Source organism: Bubalus kerabau, chromosome 14, assembly GCF_029407905.1.
Source record: "Bubalus kerabau isolate K-KA32 ecotype Philippines breed swamp buffalo chromosome 14, PCC_UOA_SB_1v2, whole genome shotgun sequence".
Classification (NCBI taxonomy): Eukaryota; Metazoa; Chordata; class Mammalia; order Artiodactyla; family Bovidae; genus Bubalus; species Bubalus kerabau.
This window is the reverse complement of record NC_073637.1, coordinates 17,539,145-17,563,152: the sequence shown is the minus strand read 5'-3', so window position 1 is coordinate 17,563,152 and position 24,008 is coordinate 17,539,145. Positions and strand designations below refer to the sequence as shown.

At 49.1% G+C, this 24,008-nt stretch overlaps 1 protein-coding gene and 1 long non-coding RNA gene across 23 annotated transcripts in view; one reads left to right on the top strand and one right to left on the bottom strand.

Moving 5' to 3' along the window:
• The window catches only part of MTSS1 (MTSS I-BAR domain containing 1), a 165,119-nt gene that overhangs the window by 3,025 nt on the left and 138,086 nt on the right, over window positions 1-24,008 (bottom strand). For 18 of the 22 annotated variants that reach the window (XM_055545825.1, XM_055545830.1, XM_055545826.1 and 15 more), the window contains 7 exons: window positions 16,997-17,154; window positions 15,714-15,821; window positions 12,986-13,083; window positions 9,558-9,777; window positions 3,877-4,071; window positions 2,453-2,626; window positions 1,945-2,107 (listed from right to left, as the gene is read on the bottom strand). In XM_055545825.1, the coding sequence (XP_055401800.1) occupies window positions 1,945-2,107; window positions 2,453-2,626; window positions 3,877-4,071; window positions 9,558-9,777; window positions 12,986-13,083; window positions 15,714-15,821; window positions 16,997-17,154 (1,116 nt within the window). Of the gene's footprint in view, window positions 1-1,944; window positions 2,108-2,452; window positions 2,627-3,876; window positions 4,072-4,886; window positions 5,007-9,557; window positions 9,778-12,985; window positions 13,084-15,713; window positions 15,822-16,996; window positions 17,155-24,008 lie in introns of all 22 variants that reach the window. The other 4 variants (XM_055545847.1, XM_055545848.1, XM_055545835.1 and 1 more) reach the window with 2 other exon arrangements.
• On the top strand, window positions 16,256-20,391 carry LOC129626628 (uncharacterized). The gene is made up of 3 exons (XR_008702096.1): window positions 16,256-16,374; window positions 19,550-19,724; window positions 20,259-20,391. It is a non-coding gene; the product is annotated as an uncharacterized LOC129626628 (long non-coding RNA).

Genomic DNA, 24,008 nt, shown 5'->3' with positions numbered 1-24,008 from the left:
CACAACTTCACCCCAAGCCTCCCTGGGTTTCCAGGCCCCCACCATCTCAGAACTCCTTGACGGGGATTGTCATTTTGTTCACCAAGGGAGCCCTGAGCACCAGAGAGTGCTGGACACAATAGGCCTGCACTCAGATACCGCTGAGCTGGGAAGGATGCAAAACTGGCTGCCTCCGAGAACCTCTGGGAGGAGTAAAGAGGGTGAAAGGAGGAAATAGCCTCTCCAGCCTAGAATGCAATATGAGAAACAAACCCCACATGGACCATACAGACCTCCCCCATGATCAGCCCATTCGTGCAAAGACTAGAAAAACAACGGAACTGGCAGCGAGTCTCTGAAAACTATGCACAAGACAGGTTCCATCAGTGCAGTGTGCTCACTTCCTCTCCCAACACAGGGTCACGTGGGAGGGGAAAAGCGTCCAGCCTGAACACCTCAGAGCACGTTTCTGAACAGCAGCACTCTGGCATCTGGGCCAGGTCAGTTCTAGGGCAGGGTGCGGGGGTCTTTGGGCTGTATTATGGGATGTTTAGCAGCATCCCTGGCTGTCTACCAGATGCCAGTAGCACCCCCTCCAACTGTCACAACTAAAAATGTCTCTGCTGCTGCTGCTGCTAAGTCGCTTCAGTCGTGTCCGACTCTGTGCGACCCCATAGATGGCAGCCCACCAGGCTCCCCCGTCCCTGGGATTCTCCAGGCAAGAACACTGGAGTGGGTTGCCATTTCCTTCTCCAATGCATGAAAATGAGAAGTGAAAGTGAAGTCGCTCAGTCGTGTCCGACCCTCAGCGACCCCATGGACTGCAGCCTACCAGGCTCCTCCGCCCATGGGATTTTTAGGCAAGAGTACTGGAGTGGGGTGCCATTGCCTTCTCCGAAAAATGTCTCTAGATGTTGCCAAGTGTCCTCGGGGGAGAAAGACGGTCCTCCACTGAGACCCACTGTCTGAGAGACCTGGATGAAGGACTGCCAATGGGCTTGGCCAACTCTCAGATCTCTCCTAGTGGCTGGAATGCCATCATGCTGGCCTTGTGGCTGTCTGGGGAGAGGGATCAGAGAGGTGGGTTCATAGAGAATTTGGCTGGAACAGGTTAAGAATTTGGGTTTCAGACTCTTGACAGATCTTAGATTCAAACTCTAGCTCTGCTTATTACTTGTGTGAACCCTGGGCCTCAGTCTCCAAGTATGTAAAATGAGGATAAATATACACATGGGCTTCCCAGGTGGCGCAGTGGTGAAGAACCTGCCTGCCAGTGCAGGACACACAAGAGACACAGTGTGATCCCTGGGTCAGGAAGAGTCCCTGGAGGAGAATATGGCAACCCACTCCAGTATTCTTGCCTGGAGAATTCCATGGGCAGGGGAGCCTAGTGGGCGACAGTCCATGGGGCTGCCAAGAGTTAGACACAACTGAGTGAGCATGCATACATGTTATGTAAGTGGCTGTGACAAATAAATGGGACAATAAAGTGCTTAGTCTGTTTTTATCTAGTCGCTCAGTCATGTCCGACTTTGCAACCTTGTCCGTGAGATTTTTCAGGCAGGAACACTGGAGTGGGTTGCCATCCTCCTTCAAGGGATCTTACTGACCCAAGGATCGAACCTGCATTGGCAGGTGGATTCTTTACCCTCTGAGCCATCAGGGAAGCCCAGAGTACTTACTACAAAGTGCCAAACACAAATGATACAGTATCATTAACAGCATCTTGTGTTCATATGGGAACTGCCCTGAACCCTGAAGGTGAAGAACAAGCAAAGCTGTGAAAGTCTGGCCACTTCCTTGCATGGCAGCTACCTAACAATCACAGATGGATCCCCTCCCAAGAATTCCAAGATGCTTGATGGTGTCTGGACGGACTTCTGCCTCCTCCCAGCGGGGAGGGCCCCCCGTCCTCACCTGGCACTGCTCAGGAAGCCCGGCTGGAAAGCCTAGGCTGCCTCCTACCTTGGGAGGGGATGGTGTCCTCAGAGCAGCAGGGGGTGGTGGTCTGGGTGCTGTAGCCACTGGAGCACTGAAGCGAATCCCGGCTGCTCCTCTGGGTGTCCAGCTGGAGGCCCCGAGACAGGGCCAATGCCAGTTCCTCACAAGCCTCCATCTCCTCCCCGGGCTGCAGGTGGGAGGAAAGAGACGAGACCCCGGGGCTATGAGTCCCTGTCTGATAACCCCAGAGCCTTTCTACTCTTCCAATGGGACTTTGACTGGACTCCTACTCTGTTCCCATGACCACCACTGGGTCTGTGAGCCCAGGAGGCTGTCAGCCTGCTTGGGCCCTACCCAGGCTCTAGAAAGTTCTAGAATCTAACTCCCATATGAGACCTTCCCTGGGGGCCTTCTAAATGCCATAGACCAGGGAGTCGGGGAAAGGGCTCAGGTCCCTCCAGCTGCCGGCCAGCACGTGGCCCCTGGCCAGGTGTGGAGGGCCCCGGCCAGCCAAAGAAAACAAGAGCGTCACCCTGGTGGCGGCTGACACGGTCATGCTCCTTGGCCTCTGGGCCTCCTCGGTAGCAGCGGGGGCACCTCCTGCTGCAGCGGGGCCTCCTCCGCTGGGGTCTGGCTCTCGCTTCTCTTTGCGGCGCTGAAGGGTGTTCACGAGAGGCTGATCATAAGGTCCTGGCTTGGCCCAGTCCTGAGTGGAGCAAGCGTGGTCAGGTACCAGGGCCTCGGCCTCCACTTGGAGGCCAGAGAACCCTCCAGACAGCTGCCCACCCACGGAAGGCGGCTGGTCCCCGCAGAGGAAGCTCACACTGGGACAGGCCAGCAGCCCCTTCTCCCCTCACCCAGTGCTAGCAGAAGGGAATGGATAGTCCTTTGGGGACCCCCTGGGTACCTCTCCTTTCTCATATCTGCCCAAAGACAGAAAACACACAAACTGGGCAGGGAGCCTGGGGGAGACTCTTACAGCCACCAAACAGCTGACCAAATGCCTGCGGTGTCTAAAGGCACCAGCCAGTGGAAAGACATCTCCAGGGACTAGGCCTGATGTCTGAGGAAGACCCTGGCCTATGGGCTCAATTGATCGCACTTGCATAGCCTGGCCACCAGGGGGCACTAAAGGAACTTCAGACACTTTTCCTGAGGCTGAACCTCACTTCAGGGAAGCAGCCCCAAAGGGCACTTGAGGATGTGCCATCTGAGGTCCTCACAGAGGCAGGGAAGGCCCCTGGGTTGGAAGAAGGATTCTGAGGAGTCTGAGAGGTGTGCACCACTTGCTCAAAATGCAGGCTGCTTAGGGGCCTACTATTCCAGTTAGGGTCCTCTCAAAATATCCTCTGGGCATCAATTGTACTTGCTAGGAAATAATATAAAAACTTGTTTGTATATTAAAGCAATGTTTAGTGCTTTAAAGCAATGTTCATTGGTTTATATGTCTTAATATAAACCATTAAGACTAAAAATAAAGTCTGCATTTACTTTGAAGATTTAAAAAAAAAAAAAGCCAAAACCTATCTGGAGGCATGGTTCTATTACCATGGCCCGATAAGGGACTCAGGGGACCAGTGTGGGGTACACAGTCCTCTATATCAGCAACTCCCTCAGGAATCCCCCAGGAGGGCAGAACCGGGACGTACACTTTGGAACCAAACATCCCCACCGTGCTCCATCTGGGTCTACTGGGGTCTAACCAGGGTTAACTGGTGTCTCCTAAAGGCAGCCCCTCCAATCCCAGCTCCGTGTGGACAGCTCTGTCTCAGAGCTGCCTGCTGGATTCTGGTTCTCCCCCAGGGAGAATTTACTCAGGGAGGAGGTGTTATGGGGAAGAAGGCAGAGTGTGAGAGGAAGGGGGTGAGGGGAGAATCGGGGTGAGAATTGTAGGGGGAGAAGGGGGGTGAGCACAGAGGCAATGAGGGAGGGGGGAGAGGGCGGAGAGACACAAACCTTCCAGCTAGGGATCTGAGATGACGGGAACATGCCGGGCCCAATGGTGTAATAATGAGCGTAGTCTGGAAGATGGACAGAGGTGACCCGAGGGAGCAGGCGGGAGGCGGGCAGGCAATGAGGGAAAAGGCTCGCCCCTACGGGCCCCACATGGGACTCACTTGATAAACTATAGTGAGAAAACCCGTTAGACAACTGGAAACAAAAAAAAGGGGAGGAAAAAAGGAAAAAAAATTAATATAACAGGATGAGCGTGGAGGTACAAGACGGCATTGACATTCAAGGGACAGGGGAGACCTGAGTATTTACAAATAAACATCAGGGACTCTGCTGCTCATGGACAGTCCATGATGCGAGAGAAGAGCTCCATGGTGCAAAGAATGCACGTTTATCTGACACCAAGCATTCAGTGGGGGAAAATATCTACTTTTAGAATTGTATGGAAATGATCGGTGTCCCAGTGCTCAATGGTCTTCGATTATTTCACTAATAATTTCATAGTGATGGTGATTTGCTCATCTCATTATGCAGCTTTCAAAACTCAACACCATCAGCTGAAGCTGTTCGTTCCAGGTTTCCAAATCATCAGAGTGTTCAGGAGCAGATTCTAAATTGGGGCGAAAAAGTGGGGGCTGCAAACGAAAAGGCGGGAAAGCACACAGCCTCTGACGCGGTGGAATGTCACATCCAACGACAAGGTGACGAGGTGGCCACGGCGGGTGGGGTGCGGGGGAGGGGGAGGAGGAAAGATGGATGACCATCCATGTCCTGGGAAGAAGCCTTCACACCTCCAAGTTCCCCATACCCCTTCCTCTCCCTCTTGATGACTGCAAGGTCACTGCTTCAGGAGCCAGGCACCCCTTCCCGAAAAATCCCTCAGTCTTGTCCCTCCCTCTGTCCCAAGAGGGTCTACTCTTGGTGGAGATTTTGAGTTTCTGGGTTTCTGCGACTGTGTGGGAAGTAGCTGGCAGAGGGGTGTGGGGGGAGAGGCTGGGACCCCAGCCGGTCACCTTCTCCGTGGACGCCCAGGCGCCCATGGTGGAGCCTGAGCTGACCGAGGTGGGCGAGCTGCACTCGCTCACCGACTGGCAGGTTTCCGAGGCTTCGGAGGAGGCTGAGCTGGACGAGTTCTGCAGCAGGGGAGGGACCACACGAGGGGACCACGTGCCACCAAAAAAGAACATCCGTAAAAAATAAAAAGATGGGGGAGGGCGGGGGCAGGGGAGGGGAAGGTCACGCAACAGAGAGAGAGAGACAGACGTGTACACAGAAAAGGGAAGGATGAGAGAAGCAGAGTTAGGGTTATTTTTTTCCCCCCAAAGCTGCGCCCACACAGAGGCTTCCAAGCCCTGGAAAGGAAGCGTGACACCCAGCGAGACCCAGACCCGCTGGACTGTGAGGCTCCCAGGACCCTGACGTTTGCATGTGTGTAGTGCATGGGCTGCGTGCCTGGCTCGGGGATGCCATGCCTTTTACACCTCTCAGGTGCCCGGATGTTATGATGTGAGGACCGACCCCCCCAGCCCGGGCTTTTGCTCCATGTCTGCCTGTTGTTGTTTAGTCCCTAAGCCATGTCCGACTCTTTTGTGACCCTATGGACTGTCGCCCGCCAGGCTCTTCTCTCCATGGGATTTCCCCAGGCAAGAATACTGGAGTGGGTTGCCATTTCCTTCTCCAGACGATCTTCTCAATCCAGATATTGAACCTGCGTTTCCTACATTGTGGGTGGATTCTTTACCACTGAGCCACCAGGGAAGCCCCTTGTCTCCTTAGAATGGCTCTAATTCCTGGATTCTCTCCCTTTATCACATGCAGCCTTTGGATCCCTAAGGGGCGGTTTCCAGCTGTGAAGCTGTATCTTCACAGGACATGATTTTAGGTCTTTCTGCCTGGGGGGTGATTTTGAGGCTTTGGGCAGTGAACTCCAGGGCTTAGAGCAATGTTTCTAGTGGCCATCATAGGGAGGGTGAACCATCCAGTGAGATCTGAGACATCATAGAACTGAGGTCTGCCTTGAGAAAACATCTCTTCAGGCTGATCTCATTAAACCTCCAGTCCCTACCCGTCTCCCAGTGTCAACCAGGCACCTGCTCCCAGGCCCTAACCTTCAGCCGAGGCAGAGACTGCCTGTTAATTCAGCACTGCATCTTGACGTTCTGGTCCTGTCCTGGCACGTGGCAGGTGCCTAACAGTGCTGAATGGATGAGTGACAATGACCATCTCTTCCATGTAATTGTGTCCTGCCCCGCCCCCCACCAGGGGGCATGCTCTGGGCCCACTCAGGCATGTGCTTTAAGTTTTCTTCACTGTTAACTGCAATCTCATCCCATCCGTATAAGCAAGTCTGAGCCTCTTTACTCTTTCCCTGGAAGTGTCCCTGTTTCACTGGCAAGGAGGCCAGATTCATGTTTCTGTCCCCCAGCCTTCACCCGCCAAAGGAAGGTTCCGCCAGCCTTGCTGTGTGTGTGTGGATCAGGCTGAATGAAGCAGGGTTTCAGCCTCCAGTCGTGTCGCGGGAAACAGAAGGTGGGCCCGTTGGGACTGACTGAAATCTGAAAGCCGGTGAATCCTGCAACAGCAAGGAACCAAAAAGGCATTCCATGTGCACGTGGCTCCTTGGAGCCAAAGCAAGGGCAGACCCCACAGTGGAGGTCCTGGCTGCTTCCCCAGCTCAGTGTTTGGTTAGCAGTCTAGGATCTGAAGTCTGAAAATTTGAAGTCCTTTTTCTGCCACTTCCCAGGCTAGGAACCATGGGTTTAATCTCTCTAAAGCCTCATTTTTCCCCCTCTTTAGAATAGGAATCAATAATATCTATTGGATGAAGATTAAATGAGATTGTATGTGTGTGTGTGTGTGTGTGTGTCTGTGTGTGTGTATCTATGTATGTAGTGCTTAACCAACTATAAATAAAAGCCGGTTATCATTATAATTTACCAGAACTACTTATTTTGGCTCCTCTAATTAAAATAAGTTCAATTTGAAAAAGAAACAGTAAAGCAGCCCAGGACTACAGGTTCTTATTTCCTTTGACTTCTGCTCATTTTTTTCTGAAGAGCCCCTTGAGTGGATGGAGTGAAGGGTTCTAGGCAGGAGCCCCGCTGCAGACGTGGTCCCATCTCTCCTGGGCACACATGGCACAACTTGTAAAGAGCAGAGTGGAGGACGGGGAGAATCCTGAATACATCCTGCCACGCAGCATTCATTTACACCCGTGCACCCGAGGGATTTCGCTGCTGATGGATGTGTGCTCCCTTCCTCCCACCCAAATAAAGGTAATAATACTTCCCCTTGAAAACCATATACCCTCTGGCCTGTGTGAGGTGTACTGCTGCTGCTGCTGCTAAGTCACGTCAGTCGTGTCCGACACTGTGCGACCCCATAGACGGCAGCCCACCAGGCTCCCCTGTCCCTGGGAGTCTCCAGGCAAGAACACTGGAATGGGTTGCCATTTCCTTCTCCAATGCATGAAAGTGAAAGTCGCTCAGTCGTGTCCGACTCATAAAGACCCCATGGACTGCAGCCTACCAGGCTCCTCTGTCCATGGGATTCTCCAGGCGAGAGTACTGGAGTGGGGTGCCATCGCCTTCTCCATGTGAGGTGTACAATCTCCTTAAATTTCCCCTCTGCCTTAGAAGCAGCCATAATGCCTTTTTCAAGAAAAACAGAATTCTCAATTAAATTCTGCAGCATCCCTGAGTTTACTCAAACTACCCTAGAGTTGCTTTGCCAAGCATTTATCTGAGGCTCCGGCTTTCAGATTTAAGTAAATCCCAACAATCCCGCCTTCTGTTTCCCTTGACATGACTGGAGGCAGAAACCCTGCTTCATTCAGCCTGATCCACACATGCACAGCAAAGCTGGAGCACATGGCCTCTTTTTTTAGAAAGGGGTGTCAGCGCACGATATTTTGTTAATGCATCAGTTGATTAAAAACACACACAGAATGACACTGCACATTAGAAAAGCCTTTGAGGAGCTGCAAATCCCTGCTGCCTCTCTACCACACTCACTCTAGGCTCACGAGACACACAGGTGCAGTTTAGTGCCACACAAGGCGGGACCTTGTAGCGAGTGAGTGAGCCAAAGCACCCAGCTAGGCCAAGTAGAGGACTCAAAGCTGCAGCTCCCAGCTCCGAGCATTTCTGCTTAAAATTGAATCTTGACCCCAGGAAGACAGAGAGAGGCAACAGCGCTCCCAGGGACAGCCGTGAAATGACAAAAGCGGGGCTCCAGGCTGAGTGGCTCTGGGTTCATCAACGTCAGACGCATCATGTGAGTGGCTGTCTGGCTCCCAGAACATGACAGATGCTTCTTCGACGTGGAGTGCTCCCCAGAACACTCTGCTAGGGGCACCTTACGGCCAGGGTGGCGCAGAAAGGCCGCTAGACCAGTTGCTAGAAACCCTCGTTCCAGATCCCTGACTGCAGGTCACATAACTGTGCCACTCGGGCAAACTGCTTTACATCTTAGCCTGTTTCCCCCCAAAAAACAGGGATAACAACACTCCAAGCGGCTGCTGGCCGGACTACAGACAACAGGCAGGAGCTCCTAGGATGGTGCCTGGCACCCAGGAGATACTTGCTGACTCTCAGGCAAATTGGATACCTGGATGAACAAGACAAGCACGTGACCTTCAGAATCCAAAGGATCTTGGGCCAAAGTCTGTGACTGGTCTCAAAATGTATTATATTGGGTTGACCAAAAAGTTTGTAATGTCTTACTTTGGAAAAACCCTAATGATCTTTTTGGCAAACCCAATATGCAATGGGCTCGCAGTCACCATGCTCCCCAGCAGATGGCGCTGAGGGGACATCCTGGATGTTTTCCTGGTTGCCTGTATGCTGTGCTTGCTAGTCTAGACGCCAACCCACTGACACAAAAAAGGGACACAGCGGAGTAGGTGAAGGGTGTTCGATGCCCAGCTCCTGCCTTCTGCTCTTCTGCAGCTATTGGGCTGGGCGTTTAGTGCCATCTAACCCAACTGTATTCAAAGAGACTCAACACCTCCCCTTCTCCCAGGAGGAAGTTGCCAACAGAATTACCTGCATGGGCTCTGAAGATACAAGAAGCTGAAAGTGCCAAGGAAGGGCTCCGAGGCATTGTTCAACAGCAGAATCTCTGTCCCCGTGTGCAAATGGGATAATGACTACATCATGCCAAGCCAGCCACAGGGACGCTAGACAGCAGCCAAGACTCTTGAGTCTGTCTACATACCTGTCTACACAAGTGTGAAAACTCTCCAAATCAATGGGGTGACAACCATCACCCGCATGGTGATCATAAGCTTTGAATGAGTGAAAGTCACTCAGTCATGTCCGACTCTGTGAGACCCCATGGACTGTGGCCCACCAGGTTCCTCTGTCCACGGAGTAGTTAGCCATTTCCTTCTCCAGGGGATCTTCCCCACCCAGGGATCGAATCCAGGTCTCCCGCATTGTAGGCCGATTCTTTACCATCTGAGTTACCAGGGAAGCCTGATCATAAGTTTTAACCCCCACTTATATTATCTCCCCCTAAAGGGAGATCAGCTCATCTAAAGATGAGAAATTAAACCAGAGGTTTCCGGTGTCAGACGACCAGGGTCTGTCCAAGCTCTCTGGTACCCTCTCTGGTTACAGCCATCAAGATTGATCCAGGGCCTCAGGTGTGGCAGCTGCTCCTGGGGCCAAGGACACCCTTACCTGGTTGGGGGCCTCAGGTGGCATGGGGGACGGCGACTTGGACTGGAAGGCGTCCTGGGAGATGAACCCTGAGTCGTGGGAGGACACGCTGGACAGCCGCACAGGCGCCTGCTGGGCCAGGCTGGAGCCGCGGTAGCGGTAGTGGGAGCTGGGCGAGTGCGAGTGGGAGCCGTGGGAGCCGCTGGACCGCGAGTCGCTGCTGTTGACGCTGTTCAGGCTGCTGCGGGGGCAGCGGGACAGATGACAAGGGGTGACAGGGGAGAATGGCATCACACAACCAGCCCCCAGCCCCAAGAAGCAGCGCACACGGGGAGACATGTTTTCAAAACACCCAATCATTAAGAGAGTAAACAAAAGGTCTTTTCTCTGTGAGCAAGGGGCGAAAACCAGCTATGGAGACGTGGTTCTCCAACGGCGCAATGAGGCATCTTTAGGATGGAAGGCTGTGATTTTAAAGAGTCAAGTGCTGCCCAGCTCTGCTGTGTCACCGACCAGCAAAGCCAGGGGACTCGATGTCTGTCTGAGGCACGAAAAAGGTGTATATCCTCTACTCACAAAAACCACATGAAGGCTTTGGCATGACCTAGCTGGAGCACCCAAGTGTCTTCCTTAGGTGAACCATCTGGGTCAACCTGGCCAACCATCACTTGGCACCAAGAGATTCCTCAAGGTGACTGCATCCTAAGTGTGCCTAATTCAAGATACCCGTATGTGAGGCAACTCTGTCTGTGTTTGTGTATTTTACATTTTATTAATATTAACAAAGTTGGTGGTTTAATGAATGGCTTGACCCTGAACACAGGTACTTCTCTGTTCAACTATCTGTGAGCCCAGCAAACAGAACACCTGGCAAGAGGCAGGCAGCTTTCAGGGACTAAGGGTCGTCAATCGAAGCTGTTTGCTTCCAGGATGGAACAGTAAACAGGATGTCAGAGAATGACACTTGCCCTCTGGAGTTCTGCCTGTTCCGTTTCCAGTCGTAAGCAGTATGTCCTACACTCTGTCTCACCACTCAAATTACGAAACCCAGAAAACTGAACAAAGTCTCCTGGTCCAAACAGGCAGAGCTGACAGATAAAGGGCAGCTGTAACAGCGTGAGAAGGCGCGAAATAAACAACCCAGACTGGGATTAGAAGATTTGTGGTTTCTGCTCCTAACTCTGCAAGAGATTCTCATCAGATCTCACAAACTCGGCCAGCTAATAAGACAGTCACGGGCTGACTACTGTGTTCTGGTGTTCTATACTGGAATGACTTGGTGCTAACGTTCCAACAGATATAGCCAAGTGTGCTGGAGGAGATCAAGGATAATTATCATAAGTTTTGCTTCCCCGCCCCGCCCGTCAGCCAGAACAGGGCATGTGGAGACTGACAGCAAAGTTCATGGCAATTTCACTACAGCAAGCTCAGGGCTGGCGCTGTCCATATGACAGGATTTTCTGTTGACACTAAAACTATAGAAAGAGACTCACGCAGCTTTGTTTTATACTAATGAGATAAAAGTTTTCTTCGTTATCAAACAAAAAGAAAAAATCCTCAATAGAAAAAAACCTCAGATCAGAGAAATGCAAATCAAAACCACTATGAGGTACCATTTCACGCCAGTCAGAATGGCTGCGATCCAAAAGTCTACAAACAATAAATGCTGGAGAGGGTGTGGAGAAAAGGGAACCCTCTTACACTGTTGGTGGGAATGCAAACTAGTACAGCCACTATGGAGAACAGTGTGGAGATTCCTTAAAAAACTGGAAATAGAACTGCCTTATGATCCAGCAATCCCACTGCTGGGCATACACACTGAGAAAACCAGAACTGAAAGAGACACGTGTACCCCAATGTTCATCGCAGCACTGTTTATAATAGCCAGGACATGGAAGCAACCTAGATGTCCATCAGCAGATGAATGGATAAGAAAGCTATGGTACATATACACAATGGAGTATTACTCAGCCATTAAAAAGAATACATCTGAATCCGTTCTAATGAGGTGGATGAAACTGGAGCCTATTATACAGAGTGAAGTAAGCCAGAAAGAAAAACACCAATACAGTATACTAACGCATATATATGGAATTTAGAAAGATGGTAACAATAACCCTGTATACAAGATAGCAAAAGACACACTGATGTATAGAACAGTCTTCTGGACTCTGTGGGAGAGGGAGAGGGTGGGATGATTTGGGAGAATGGCATTGAAATATGTATAATATCATATATGAAACGAGTCGCCAGTCCAGGTTTGATGCACGATACTGGATACTTGGGGCTGGTGCACTGGGACGACCCAGAGGGATGGTATGGGGAGGGAGGAGGGAGGAGGGTTCAGGATGGGGAACACATGTATACCTGTGGCAGATTCATTTTGCTATATGGCAAAACCAATACAATATTGTAAAGTTAAATTAAATAAAATTTAAAAAAAAGAAAAAATTAAAAAAAAGAAAAAAACCTCAGTAGACGTGTCTCACACACACACACACACACATATACACAGCACACAAAAGATGACAGGAAACCAACCACCACCCTCAGGCTGCAGAATGTCAGGCTGTAGCATCTCAAGTCTGAGCTTCCCGTTCCCTGTACAGTGCACGAGCTCAAACATGAAATGAAAGGCGCACACACACACGTGTGTAGAGAGAGGTTCTCACACACAGATTCGGCAGCTCCATCCTGTTCTTTACTCTCAACGCTAAGTCACAAGAAGAGGAAATCCATTCGGCTTTGAAAAGTCAAAGGAAAAGATCGGCAGGGAGAGTGTACCAAGAAGGACATGATGCATGAGGGTGTTTTTACCCTCACAGGAAGGGAATAATCAACTTGGCCATCAGCAAGTCAAGAATGGTCTTGAACAGAACGCTGCCAGGGCACAGTGCTGCTGACCGACGGCAGAACTATTCCGATGGACTGAGTCACCAAGTGAACAATAACACCTAACAAAGCAGTGACGGTGGTGGTGGTGGAGGTTAACCGACCAAGAATTCTATTCACTTTGTGAAGCCCTGAGACAAAGACTGGGGGGCGAACAGAGCAGGAGCCACTCGCACTGCCTTCATCTGTTCTGGCCACAGCGAGATGCGTCTGCACGAGAACCGACCCCGTTCACCCTTTGGGAGCCCATGTGGTTTCTACTCTGCTAAACAGGAAAATCCAGTGAGAATTCATAAAATGGGGAGATTTTGTACCATGTACCCTGACAGAGAAAGCTGTGTCCACCAATTTAAGGTCTGATGGGATTTTTCCTTCTAACCCAAAATTAATTTCAAAACTAAAGAGTAAGACCAAAATCATGAGTGATCCTTTCACCCAATCACCATTTCCTGTTTAAAACGCACTATTTCAGAGCCCAAGCCTGGCTCCAACATTCACAATTAGTGTAAAGCAAAATGCCACTTCCCAAGGCAACAGCCCAGCCTGGCTTCACCTACCTGCAGACGCTTGACTTGCGGGACATGGTGGTGCTCGGAGAAGAGGGTGGGGTCTGGTACGACCAACTGTAATCAGAACCTTTCAAGTCCAAAATCACCTAAGGGGACAGAGCAGGAGGGTCAGCAAAGTGCTGAGAAGGGAAACGTTATCCGTCAAATCTTAACAACTGTCTTAACGTCGAAATTCCACCATCATGGAAGAGTGGGGATCAAAGAAAAACATGTTGTGAAGAGTTTTCTTTTCATTGGAAGAATCAGAGTACCAGTCCGTCAGTGTCATATTCCTTTTTCTGAGACAAGCAAAGACATAATTAATGGGGGAGAGGAAAACCACAACATACCTGTCAAAAAGAAAAAGATTTACAGTTATAATTCATAAGAGACATTTACAGGAAGGTTAGAATTTATAGGGTTTTTGTTTATAGTACAACATAGATGATAATGCTTTTAGGATGTGTTGATTTTACACAATGGACATGAGTTTGAGTAAACTCCAGGAGTTGGTTATGGACAGGGAGGCCTGGCGTGCTGCAGTCCATGGGGTCACAGAGTCGGACACAACTGAGTGACTGAACTGAACTGATCTTACATCTTAGTCACTTGATACTCATGCCCCCATCTGACCAATAAAACCTGACAGAATTAAGAACAAACCAATTTTTCATAATTACTTCTACATCTGTCTCCCTTACTTAACAAAGAGCTGGTTGAATGTAAGCTCTAGTTTCTATTCACATAGTAGGTGCTCAATAAATATCTGCTTACTGAGTGGATGCCTGCAGGCTGTAGTCTAATAAAGGCAATTTTGCAAGATGGAAAATATAAGCTCCCCAATTTGTCTGCTGAGCTGGCTTCCAAGGCAACAGTAAGAATTTTATACAAAAGGCAAAAGCATGTGATTTTTCAGCTGTTGCCCCACTGAATATAGTGTTAATGTCACATGAACCAAATGAATCAACATAAAGTCACCTTTTTCATAAGTGAGATCCTCATTCATTCCTTACTTAGAATGGGAGAAATCCACAGAGAATGATTTACAGTGATGACCAAGAGACCCACCATCATATTCCTAGAGGAGTTTATCTCTAGAGGGTCAGTGAACACATGATTAAGAGCATGGGCTGAGGAAACTGACAGCTTGGTTTAAATCCCAGTTCTACCAGTAACTGCCTGCTTAAGTGACTCTATTTCTCAGTGCTTCGAGGTCCTCTGTAAAGTGCGGATATTGGTGGAGATTCACAGAAAATCTACGTAAGAGCTCAGAGCAGAGCCCGGCACACAGTAGGTGCTCTATGATGACCTGTGCGGATGACGGTCACATATCACTGTTGGGGGCCGGCGTGAGGCACTCCGCCCATGGCAAAGGTCATGAGGAAGGAGGCTTGACATACGCAAAGGCGGGATCGAGCCTCAGGAGTCCCCCTGGAAATCCTCAAGCATCTACCCCCATAACCAGAGCCTGCCTACTTTACTACTTTGTGCTCTCACCTACACCTCTGGCTTTACGGGGGGCTGTCCCCCACCACCTCTTTCGGAGAAGGAGTTAACCTAGAGCTCCAGTTGATAAAAACTCCTAGGCGTGACAAGAGTGTTTTAACCTACAAACTCCTCTGAAGGTTCTCTAGCCTGCCTGACAGGCTTGTCCGGCCACATGTGATTGCTCACAGCCTCCCAACCATGAGAGGCACAAGATGCTTTAAACCTTCTAAAAACAGGTTCCTTAGAAAAGTTAGAAAATTATTAGTATAAGTATAATGGGCTGATTAGAAATCATATTGGTGAAGGGTTTTTCATTTGTTGAGCTGATGTTTACTGCTAAGTCTCCACATCCCCTGCCCTTATACACATTAATGAATATATAGAAGAAATAAGTATTAACCTTTGATATAAATCACGTTAGACCTTAGGCTAAGTAAATTCTTTCCTTAACTAAAACCCACTACACCCTCACCCTATAGGAATGTGACTTTATTTGGGTGGCGTCTGTTTTAAGAATAATCACCCCTGGAGAAATAAGTGTCCTGGTTGACTGACCGCTGTCACAAGGAGAGGGTGGTAAATTGTCAGCAGGCCCCCTGGCCAGAAGATGATGTAACACCCCTAAGACCTCTGTATACATTTGTATGAAGCACCTGACTTTGATAAAAGTCAGGACTGCTGACCCCGCGTGACTTTTGCATAACATCTCAGTGTATAAAAGTAGACCATGGAAAATAAAGAATTGGGATCAGTTCCTCGAAAGACTGGTCTCCCCATGTCTCTCTCTCTCTCACTCTGGTTGAGTCTCCATCTGGAGCGCGGAACCCACCATGCTTACTAATTATGCCTGGGCTTCTAAGATCCGACCGGGGAGGCCTCAGTGTCTCCTCTCCTTCGGGAGAACGGAAGGACGCCTGCGGCCTACGTAAGTGGTGCAAACTTCTTGTCTTGAAGTTTTATTGGTCTCCCGCGTAAACCAAGCTACTCAGCCTCTTTTCTCCACTGAATTTCCTACTGAGCTATCCTTATTCTATTCCTTAATTAACGTTTAATTAAGCAGTTGTTTCCTGACCCTCGCCTATGCCGTCTCTCCTTCGAATACCCTGGATCAGCTGGGGCTGGACCCCGGCATATCACAACGTAAAAGACGATACCATTTTAAATGAGAGATTGCCGCAAGGAACCCTCAGGACTTTGAACCTTCATCTCTTGGGTTTGTTGTCCTGAGCACCTACCCCACAATGCCTACCTGTTCACTTGAGGAGGGCAGTTTGTGAGGGTCCATGGTCAGGCTTTTCAGATCTTCCGATATGGTCTGCAGGTGAGTGATTTCCCCCAGCATTGAGATTTCTTCTTCCTGAAAGTAATTCACAACCTGTTACCATGCATGATTCACCTCACCATCTGGATCCGGCTGTTTTTATTAGGGAGACTATCTACACTTTCAACTTCTCAGAAGAGGAACACAGGAACTGGTTTATCTTTGCTGAAGCCATTTACCAACCCTTTCTTTGGGGAAATGGAGAACAAGGAATCAGCCATAACCATGGAGTGACTTGTGTGCTACACAACAAACACACAGGCCTTCCTAAAAGTGTCTGGGGGTCGGCACCCCTGCTGGGGGCAGAGAGGTCTGCCTGTGGGTGGGATCCTGCAGCACAGCCCCCTCCGCAGGCCAAGGCTCACCTGCCCCCTCCCCCTGGAAGTCAATCGACTTCAGCAGATGACACCATTTGGGGATATTCTGGTCCAGATTTGGCAGACCTAAGTGACAGCACATGTGTGTTCACTGGAGGTTACCTGCCCCCGTCTTTGTTTTTTCCATCAACTTAATCAATGGCAAGCGAGGCAAACTATGGCCTGCGGAAGAATGACGTCACCAAAGCAGTAAGCTGGGGCTGCGGACCCAGGTAAGAACGGTTCATGGGAAAGCACTACGCACAGGGGGACAACTCAGATCTGGGCATTTTGCCAGGGCTGAGGGAAGGCAGCTGGTGCATTTTCATCAGCCTCAAGAAAAGCTCCAGCAGAACTTTTCAAGCATTCAACTAATTGACTTCAAAAATAAGTCTGCGTTGATTCACTGAGGCTTTTCTCCTATTAACCTCACAGTCACTCCTTGGCACTCATCTCGGTCACTGGGTCTCAAAATCAGCTGGAGGACTTGTTTTAAAAGCCCAGATGACTGGGTGGGGTTCCCAGCCCCAGAGCTGTGGATTCAGTAGGTCTGGGTTGGGTCTGAGAATGCACATTTCTAACCAGTTCCCAGGTGATGCTGCTGGTCTGGGGACCAAATCTGGGGACAACTCTGTGGGGCCATCTTGAGGAGAAAAAGTAAGCGGAACCACCACTGCTCAGAACGCAGAGAGGGCCGTGTGGCCATCAGCAACTTGCAGACAACTACTGGTCCACAATCCTGACTCCACCATCATGATTCCTGACACACCACAATTTCTCAGTGCCTCCAGATAAACAAGGAGGGTCTCCTCAGAAATGGCAGTTTAAGCCTTCTGGAACTTTCCACTGACTCACAATCACGGGCCGCAGCATAGAAATGAAGGTGCAGAACCGGCCGCGTTCTTCGATCAAAGCCTTCCGGACAGCCTGCTTCTCTGTTTCTTCCAACAGGAGATACTTGTCATTGACGTCTTGGAGCGCGCTGTCCAGCTGGGGCTGGATGTCACCTCGCCCTGCAAATGAAACAAAGCCCGGAGCTTGGCTTGCTGAAACAGCAGCTCCTGGAAGCAGTGTCCTCCTCCCTCGGGTCCCTGCTGGACTGGAAACCACAATTCCCCGGGACTTCTAAAAAACCATTTATTTATACCCAGAAAGGATCTAAAGAAGCTGTTTTTCTAGGATCAGCCATTTCCAATTTCTAGTGCCCAAAGGGGATGCTTATCCTGGTTTATTTACGACAAGTAAAATGTCCTGGGGTAATGTCTCCTGACTTGCATTCTGAAGAGGCTAAGGTATGAAGAACAAGGTGAAGGCCTGTGGATGTTTCCAAAAATGGGCACAAGCTGGTTTTGTTGGGTCATGCTCAATAAAAGAGCCTCTGTCTGGAAGAGAAGTATCTGTCCCTGAATACAAAGCAGGCTAGCATCAGCTCTCCTGGCTCCAGGGAGCCCCCTGGGACTCCTTGGCAGCTAGTTTAACTTCCTAGTGGAGAGTCCTGAAGGCCCTTCCTGTAGGACAAGCTCAGCAACAAAAAGACCCGCAGTCAGAACTCTGCTGGTGGAGGACTGAAGGGGGCCTGGGTACTGAGGCTGGCCCATGCCTGGAAATCACCTGGCCCCATCCACAGACCCCAGATACGCAGAGGCACCCATTTCTAGACTTTTCAACAACTCAAGAACTTGGTGAGGCTACTGTCTTTATAAATAAAGTTTTATTTGCACACAGTCACACCCATTCATTTACAGGCTGTCTGTACCCGCTCTCATCACAACTGCTGAGTAAAGTTGTTATGACACACACCATTTGGCCCCTGGACTGAGAATATTTACAGAAGAAGTCTGGATAAACATGGATAAACCTGGGCAAATAGACACTGTATCAGAGGGCATGGCTATTGTAAATCTGATCTGAGGACAAGAAGGTGACCATCAGGAGACCAGCTCATGAGCTTCCACACTGGGCTCCCATGCTCACCTACCACCTGAACCAGAGAAAGAATCTCTAAACTCCTTCCGGACAGAGGCTTGGACTCTCCCAGCCTAGCCTGCAGTGAAATGCTGTCTGTGTATACAACAAGTACTCAATCGGTGTTTAACAGGTGTATACAACAGATACTCAATAGATGTTTAATAGGTGTATACAACAGGTACTCAAAAGGTATTTAATAGGTACATACAACAGGTACTCAGTAGGTGTTTTAAACAGAATGTTAGCATGGAGGCAGCACTACGGGTTATCCAAACCAATCTGCTCCCAGTTCAGAGGAGGGGAGAAGGGGAGGACTGTCCAGGGCCATGCAGGGGCGGGCAGTCAGAGCGCACACCGCCTGACCCTCTGACTCTGGATTCCTCCTCCTCCACCAGCTGCCTCAAGTCGAGGGACTGGATTCCACCCGCCACCTAGAAAGGGACCTGACCAGTCACCATGTACCCTCCTCTTTAAGAATGCCACAGAGAACACTTAGATTCAATGTGTTATTTGGTCTGAAAAAGTACAGGGTCAGGGAAAACTGCCTTGAACGTAGGAATATATTCTGTATTTTCTCACAAGCAGATGAGAAAGCTTCCTCTGGAGCCAAAAAGGCAGTCAGGCGTCAAGAACATCCAACTAGCAAAAGTCACTGGATTTTTGGCAGGAGTTAAGTTCTAAGTTAGCACAAAAGGGGAAAATCGGGGACAAAGGTCGTCCCTGAAAATGCCTTAGATGGCATTCCAGTACAGTCAGTGGTCTGCACATGGAGTCCTCACTGGTCAGGTGAGCATATGTGCTGGGTGCAGCAAAACAGTGTTTAAGTCCATGTGGAGGGATTTTATCCAACAACTATGTGAAAATTTGCTTTGACAACTTTTTGGTGTTATCAGCCACCATCCCTCCCTGACTCCGATAATTCTACCTGTTCTTCCAGTTTCTCTGCCCGGGAGCCAGTTTCACACATTACCCAGCTGCAGAGTCATAGGTTTCATGAGTTTTGTGGACAAGAAACTTGTTAAAGCACCCTTCCATTCTCCAGGGGGACTTGCGGGGAGGCGAGTGTGCGGGCACCCCAGTCCCATGAAATTGAGAATTTTCCCTATTCTTTTTTTTTGACTGGGCTGAACCGCAGGCAGGATCTTAGTCCCCCAACCAGGTATCAAACCCACACACCCTGCAGGGGAAGCACGGAACGCCAACCACTGTACTGCCAGGGAAGTCCCAGTGGTTAGGACGCTGCGCTTCCACTGTCAAGGGCCTGGGTTCCATCCCTGGCCAGGAAACTAAGATCTCAAAAGCAAGGCACAGCCAAAAACTTTTTTAAAATAAGTAAAAAAAATGCTGGCTTGGGCAGCTGAATCCACACCCACTGATTGTGTATATGATACAAGCCCTTTGGTAATAAAACTCCCTGTTTCTCTACCACCTGTCAAACAGCCTGGCCAAGCCTGCACAGTGAGGCCATGTGGTTGGTTGTGGCTGGTCCCAAGGCCTTCTTGTAAGCCTCTCAATCTCTCCAAGGATGCTCCAACTAAGGGACCACGGAGGACCACGGAGGACCATGGACCAAGTCAGCATGTTCTTAACTCCAGAGGCGGAAAGTTTAATTATGGTAGCAATTTCTTTCAATACTAGCCTATAATTATAAGAAACTGGGGAAATGGGTATCTTTACTTCCTTTCACAAGTTGTAAGGTGCACATCTATCTGTGATTAATGACAGACTTCTAAAAATACACTGACATAGGAAAGCAAAGTGACTAGAACCAAGTGTTACCTAATCTGGTAAATATAAATTTGAATCATTCTATGATTAGTCAAGTTATTTTAAATATGTATTATGTTATAATTAAAGGACTTTCAAATTATAGTATTCTAAAATAAGTATAATCTGTAAAGATTGCTATAATTATAGTCATAGTGAATACATTTCCATGTGGGATATATCATAACCTAGAAACACAATGTTTATTTCTTAAATTCAGTAACCACAACATATATTTATAAAAAAAAAAAAAGTGGAAGAAATTATTCCATGTCTCAGTTGGATATACTGGTTCTTACAGTCATTTTTTTAGGTCCACAAATTTGGAGTTGTGTTAGCACTGATTTAATATACAAAAGCCCATTCATTTCCCTCCCATCAGCAATGTTGGGAGAGCCGCCGATGCCGCAGCAGTTCCGTGTGGACTTGACTCATCCTCTTCCGTCTCTGCTACTCCCACCCTTCCTGCGCCACCTTGATCTCTCACCTGGACGGCTCCATCAGCCCCTGAGAGGTCACTCTGACCGCATTTGGATGAACTTACCTGGAACAGCCCTGAATTACTTTCAAAATGCAAATCTTATCACTTTTCAGTAGCTCCCACTGCTTTCAAGAGAGTTCAGTGGGGACTCCCCTGGTGGTCCAGTGGTTAATACTCTACACTCCTAATGCAGGGAGCATGGGTTCGATCCCTGGATGAGGAACTAAGATCTTGGATGCCACCGCACTGTGCGGCCAAAACAATAAAAAGTCCAGCATCGTGAACACACCCTGCCCTGCGAGACATGCGTGGGTCGGCTTCTGAGACCGGCCTCAGGCCCTCCCCCTCCTCTCCCATTGCTCCAGCGTCCAGCTCCACCCCCTAAACATCCCCTCTCCCCCAACCCCAGCTGTCGGGCATCTGTTCATTCTCAGGCCACAGTTCTTCACAGAAGCCCTCCCTGAACCTTCTCACTAGACTAAATCCTCGTATTTAATTCTCAGAGATTCCTTCTACACAGACTTCACAACACTCCTCCCAGTTCTCACTTCATCTTTATGCCTCCAGTTCTTCCACGGAAGGCAGTCTCCCCTGGTGATCAGGAAGCCCCACGAGGACAGAAACCACAAATATTTTTGCTCAGCACTGTGTCTTCTACCTCAGCACACCTGCCTGGAAGGCAGGTACTCAAATATTTGCAAATGAATGAGGCCTTGATAGGAGCTTCCCAGGTGGCTCAGCGGTAGAGAATCCCCCTGCCAATCAATGCAGATGCCACAGGAGACTCTGGTTAGATCCCTGGCTTGGGAAGACACCCAAGGCGGAGGAAATGGCAACCTACTCCAGTATTCTTGCGTGGAAAATCCCATGGACAGAGGAGCCTGGTGGGCTATGGTCCATGGGTTGGGGGGAGTGGGTCACAAAGAGCTGGACGTGACTGAGCGCCATGAGGCACTTATAATAGCACAATGTGAGTTTGCTTACTGGTTCAACCATCATGCCCTTAAATGGCCTAACACTGGAAAACGAACAAATTCCAGGGCCGCCCATCAGCCAAGAGAAGAGAGGGCTTAAACAGGCTTTCCAGACAAAATTCCTGAGTAAAGCACTGCTTGTGGCCTTTTCTGTAAAAAGTCATCTCAGTCTCGAGAATTTTTTCCCCTGCGAGTTTCCAGGTCTTGGCTGGATTCATGCTGGAGAATTCTGGTGAATACAGCCAGCAGCTCCTTTACTTCCCCCAACAGGGGAAATCATATGATTATTCTCTTTACAAAAAAATGCTCCTGGGGCAAAAGCACTATTAATAGGCAGCAGGTCATGGACCAAAGCAGAACCCTCAAAGGAGAAAAAAAAAATTTGATCAGTAGGTAGGGAGAATTCACAAAGCTTTCTGGAATGAAACCAAGATTCCATATTTTCCCAACATTTACATTTTCCTTAATCTTTACATAAACGTTCAAGGCAGGAATTAACACCCCCATTTGACAGAGGGGTAAACTGAGATTAGGGTGGCGTGCAAGAGCCCCTGAGCTAGGAATGGATGCAGACAGATGCCAATTCTCCGTCTTTCCCATTCGGAAGCCTGCTTTCTTCTAGCTTCATGCTCAGCACGCATAGGCCCTGTGATTAGAATCCCATAAAATGACTTCCATATCCCTGACACACTCATGCAAATACTGTGTTTCATCTGAAGATGCCTGCTTTTTCATGTCTATACTTTAAAAATTAAGATATATCTTACAGTCAGTAGGAGTCATAGTTTACACAGCATTTAAAAAATTTTTTTAATCAGTGAGAAAATAATAATGCATCTTACCACTGATGGCATCTGCAGTCAATGCAATAAGGGATATAAATACTGAAATATGGGATATAATTTCAGAGACAGACATGCAAGGTGATGCTGGAGATTAGAATTTGGAATGAAAAATGCCCCCTTTCCACCAAAAGGTAGCTGTCATTATTCCTACATACATCATCTTCTACTCTTAATATCTTGCAGCAGTTTTTGACTGATTTTTCCAAAGCAAAACCAACCAGGGATCACAAGGAGGAGAGATTTCATCAGACAAGACTGGAAGCTTTTGGGCTTGAACACTTTCAAACAAACTCTATTTCTGCTATTCTTTCAACAGGCTGTGCCTCAGTTTCTACTCATCTGTTAAACATAAAAAATAGCACCAAGTCCACATGGTTGTGAAAGCAGATGGATTCGTTCACATCATGCACTCAGCACCAGACCCAGCACGTGGTGAGCTTTAGGAAGTGTTAGGCGCCACTGGCAGGAACACAGCATCTTTAAAGCCCTCCTCCTAAACCCGGGGCGTCTCAGCAGGAGACAGCCTGCCTCCATAACCATTAAATGCAATAAAAACTCTGGAGCAGCGAGCTCCAATGAATACACTGACATGCCTGGCAGGGGCACGGAGACTGCACCCACCTTGCATCCTATGGAGCTCCTCACCTGGGGGTTCATTTCTTTCCTTTATAGTAAACAAGCAGCCCTAAGAAACACTGTTTTCCTGAATTCTGTGGGTCATTCTAACAAACTTGTCAAACCTGAGGGGGTTCATGGGAGACCTTAAATTTGAGGTTGGCTGGGCACACAGGTGGGTAGCTTGTGGACCCCACTTGTGGCTGGTGATTGAAGTGGAGAAAATCTTGTTCTTAGTGCATGGGGTCTAAGCCCACCCCAGGTAGTTAGTATCTGAACTGATGTGACTTGGTGGATACCCAGTTGGTGTCAGAGAACTGATGTTAGAACATAGATGCCTTTGCCATCGTGGAAATGGCTTGAGGGCAGAGGCCACTTGTGCCTCCATAGCCGCCAAGGGGATCTAGCCCAGAGGAGGCCCTTGATACCTACTTCCTGAATGAGTGAAGACACGCTCAGCTCACCGGGCTCCTCTGTGGCAGTCATGGAGAATTTATGAATGAAAGAGAGGCGCCAGAAGTGAAACAATTTAACCCTGTGAAAACTGTGATGGGCTCGCAACTCAAGAAAGGCAGGACTATACCCCCCTTTGCCCATCTAGCCCTGCACCACACCACCCACTCAGCGTTCTCGGGGTTAATCAACACCATGGCATGCGGGGGATGGGTATTTCAAGCACGTCCTCCTTTTTAGCTTCTGGCAAAACTAACACCAAGAAAAACACTGGGCTCCTGTTGTGTGCTCCCCCTGCCCCCTTAAACGCATCTTGCCAGCTTCTAAATGCAGCCACAGGGAAGCCAGGTGACCCACACCTTGACAAAGTCTCCTCGCGCACAGGGACATTTCTCCGCACCTTTTTCGACTCCTGCAATCAGCCATTTGCAGCCGGAGTCACAAGCAAGACACCTGATGAGCTGTATCAGGCCAAGGCTTTCCCAGAGACCAGCTCTGCAAAGGAGCGGAGCGCACAGCTCTGGGCCTCGGGTGGATCTGCTTAGTCTGTTTATAACCCAGCATTCCCAGGTATGAAATAGGAATCCCCTGGCCTCCGAAGACTCCACACTTTTACCACATATGCAACAGTCCCCTGCAGGAGCTTCTTCAGTTAGATTCCCACATCTCTACCGACCACAGTCAGGGATAGCTCACTGAACCACACGGGGTCTAAAGAGGAAAGCCTGACCACTGCTGCTGTTAAGACGAAGAAGTCAGGCTGC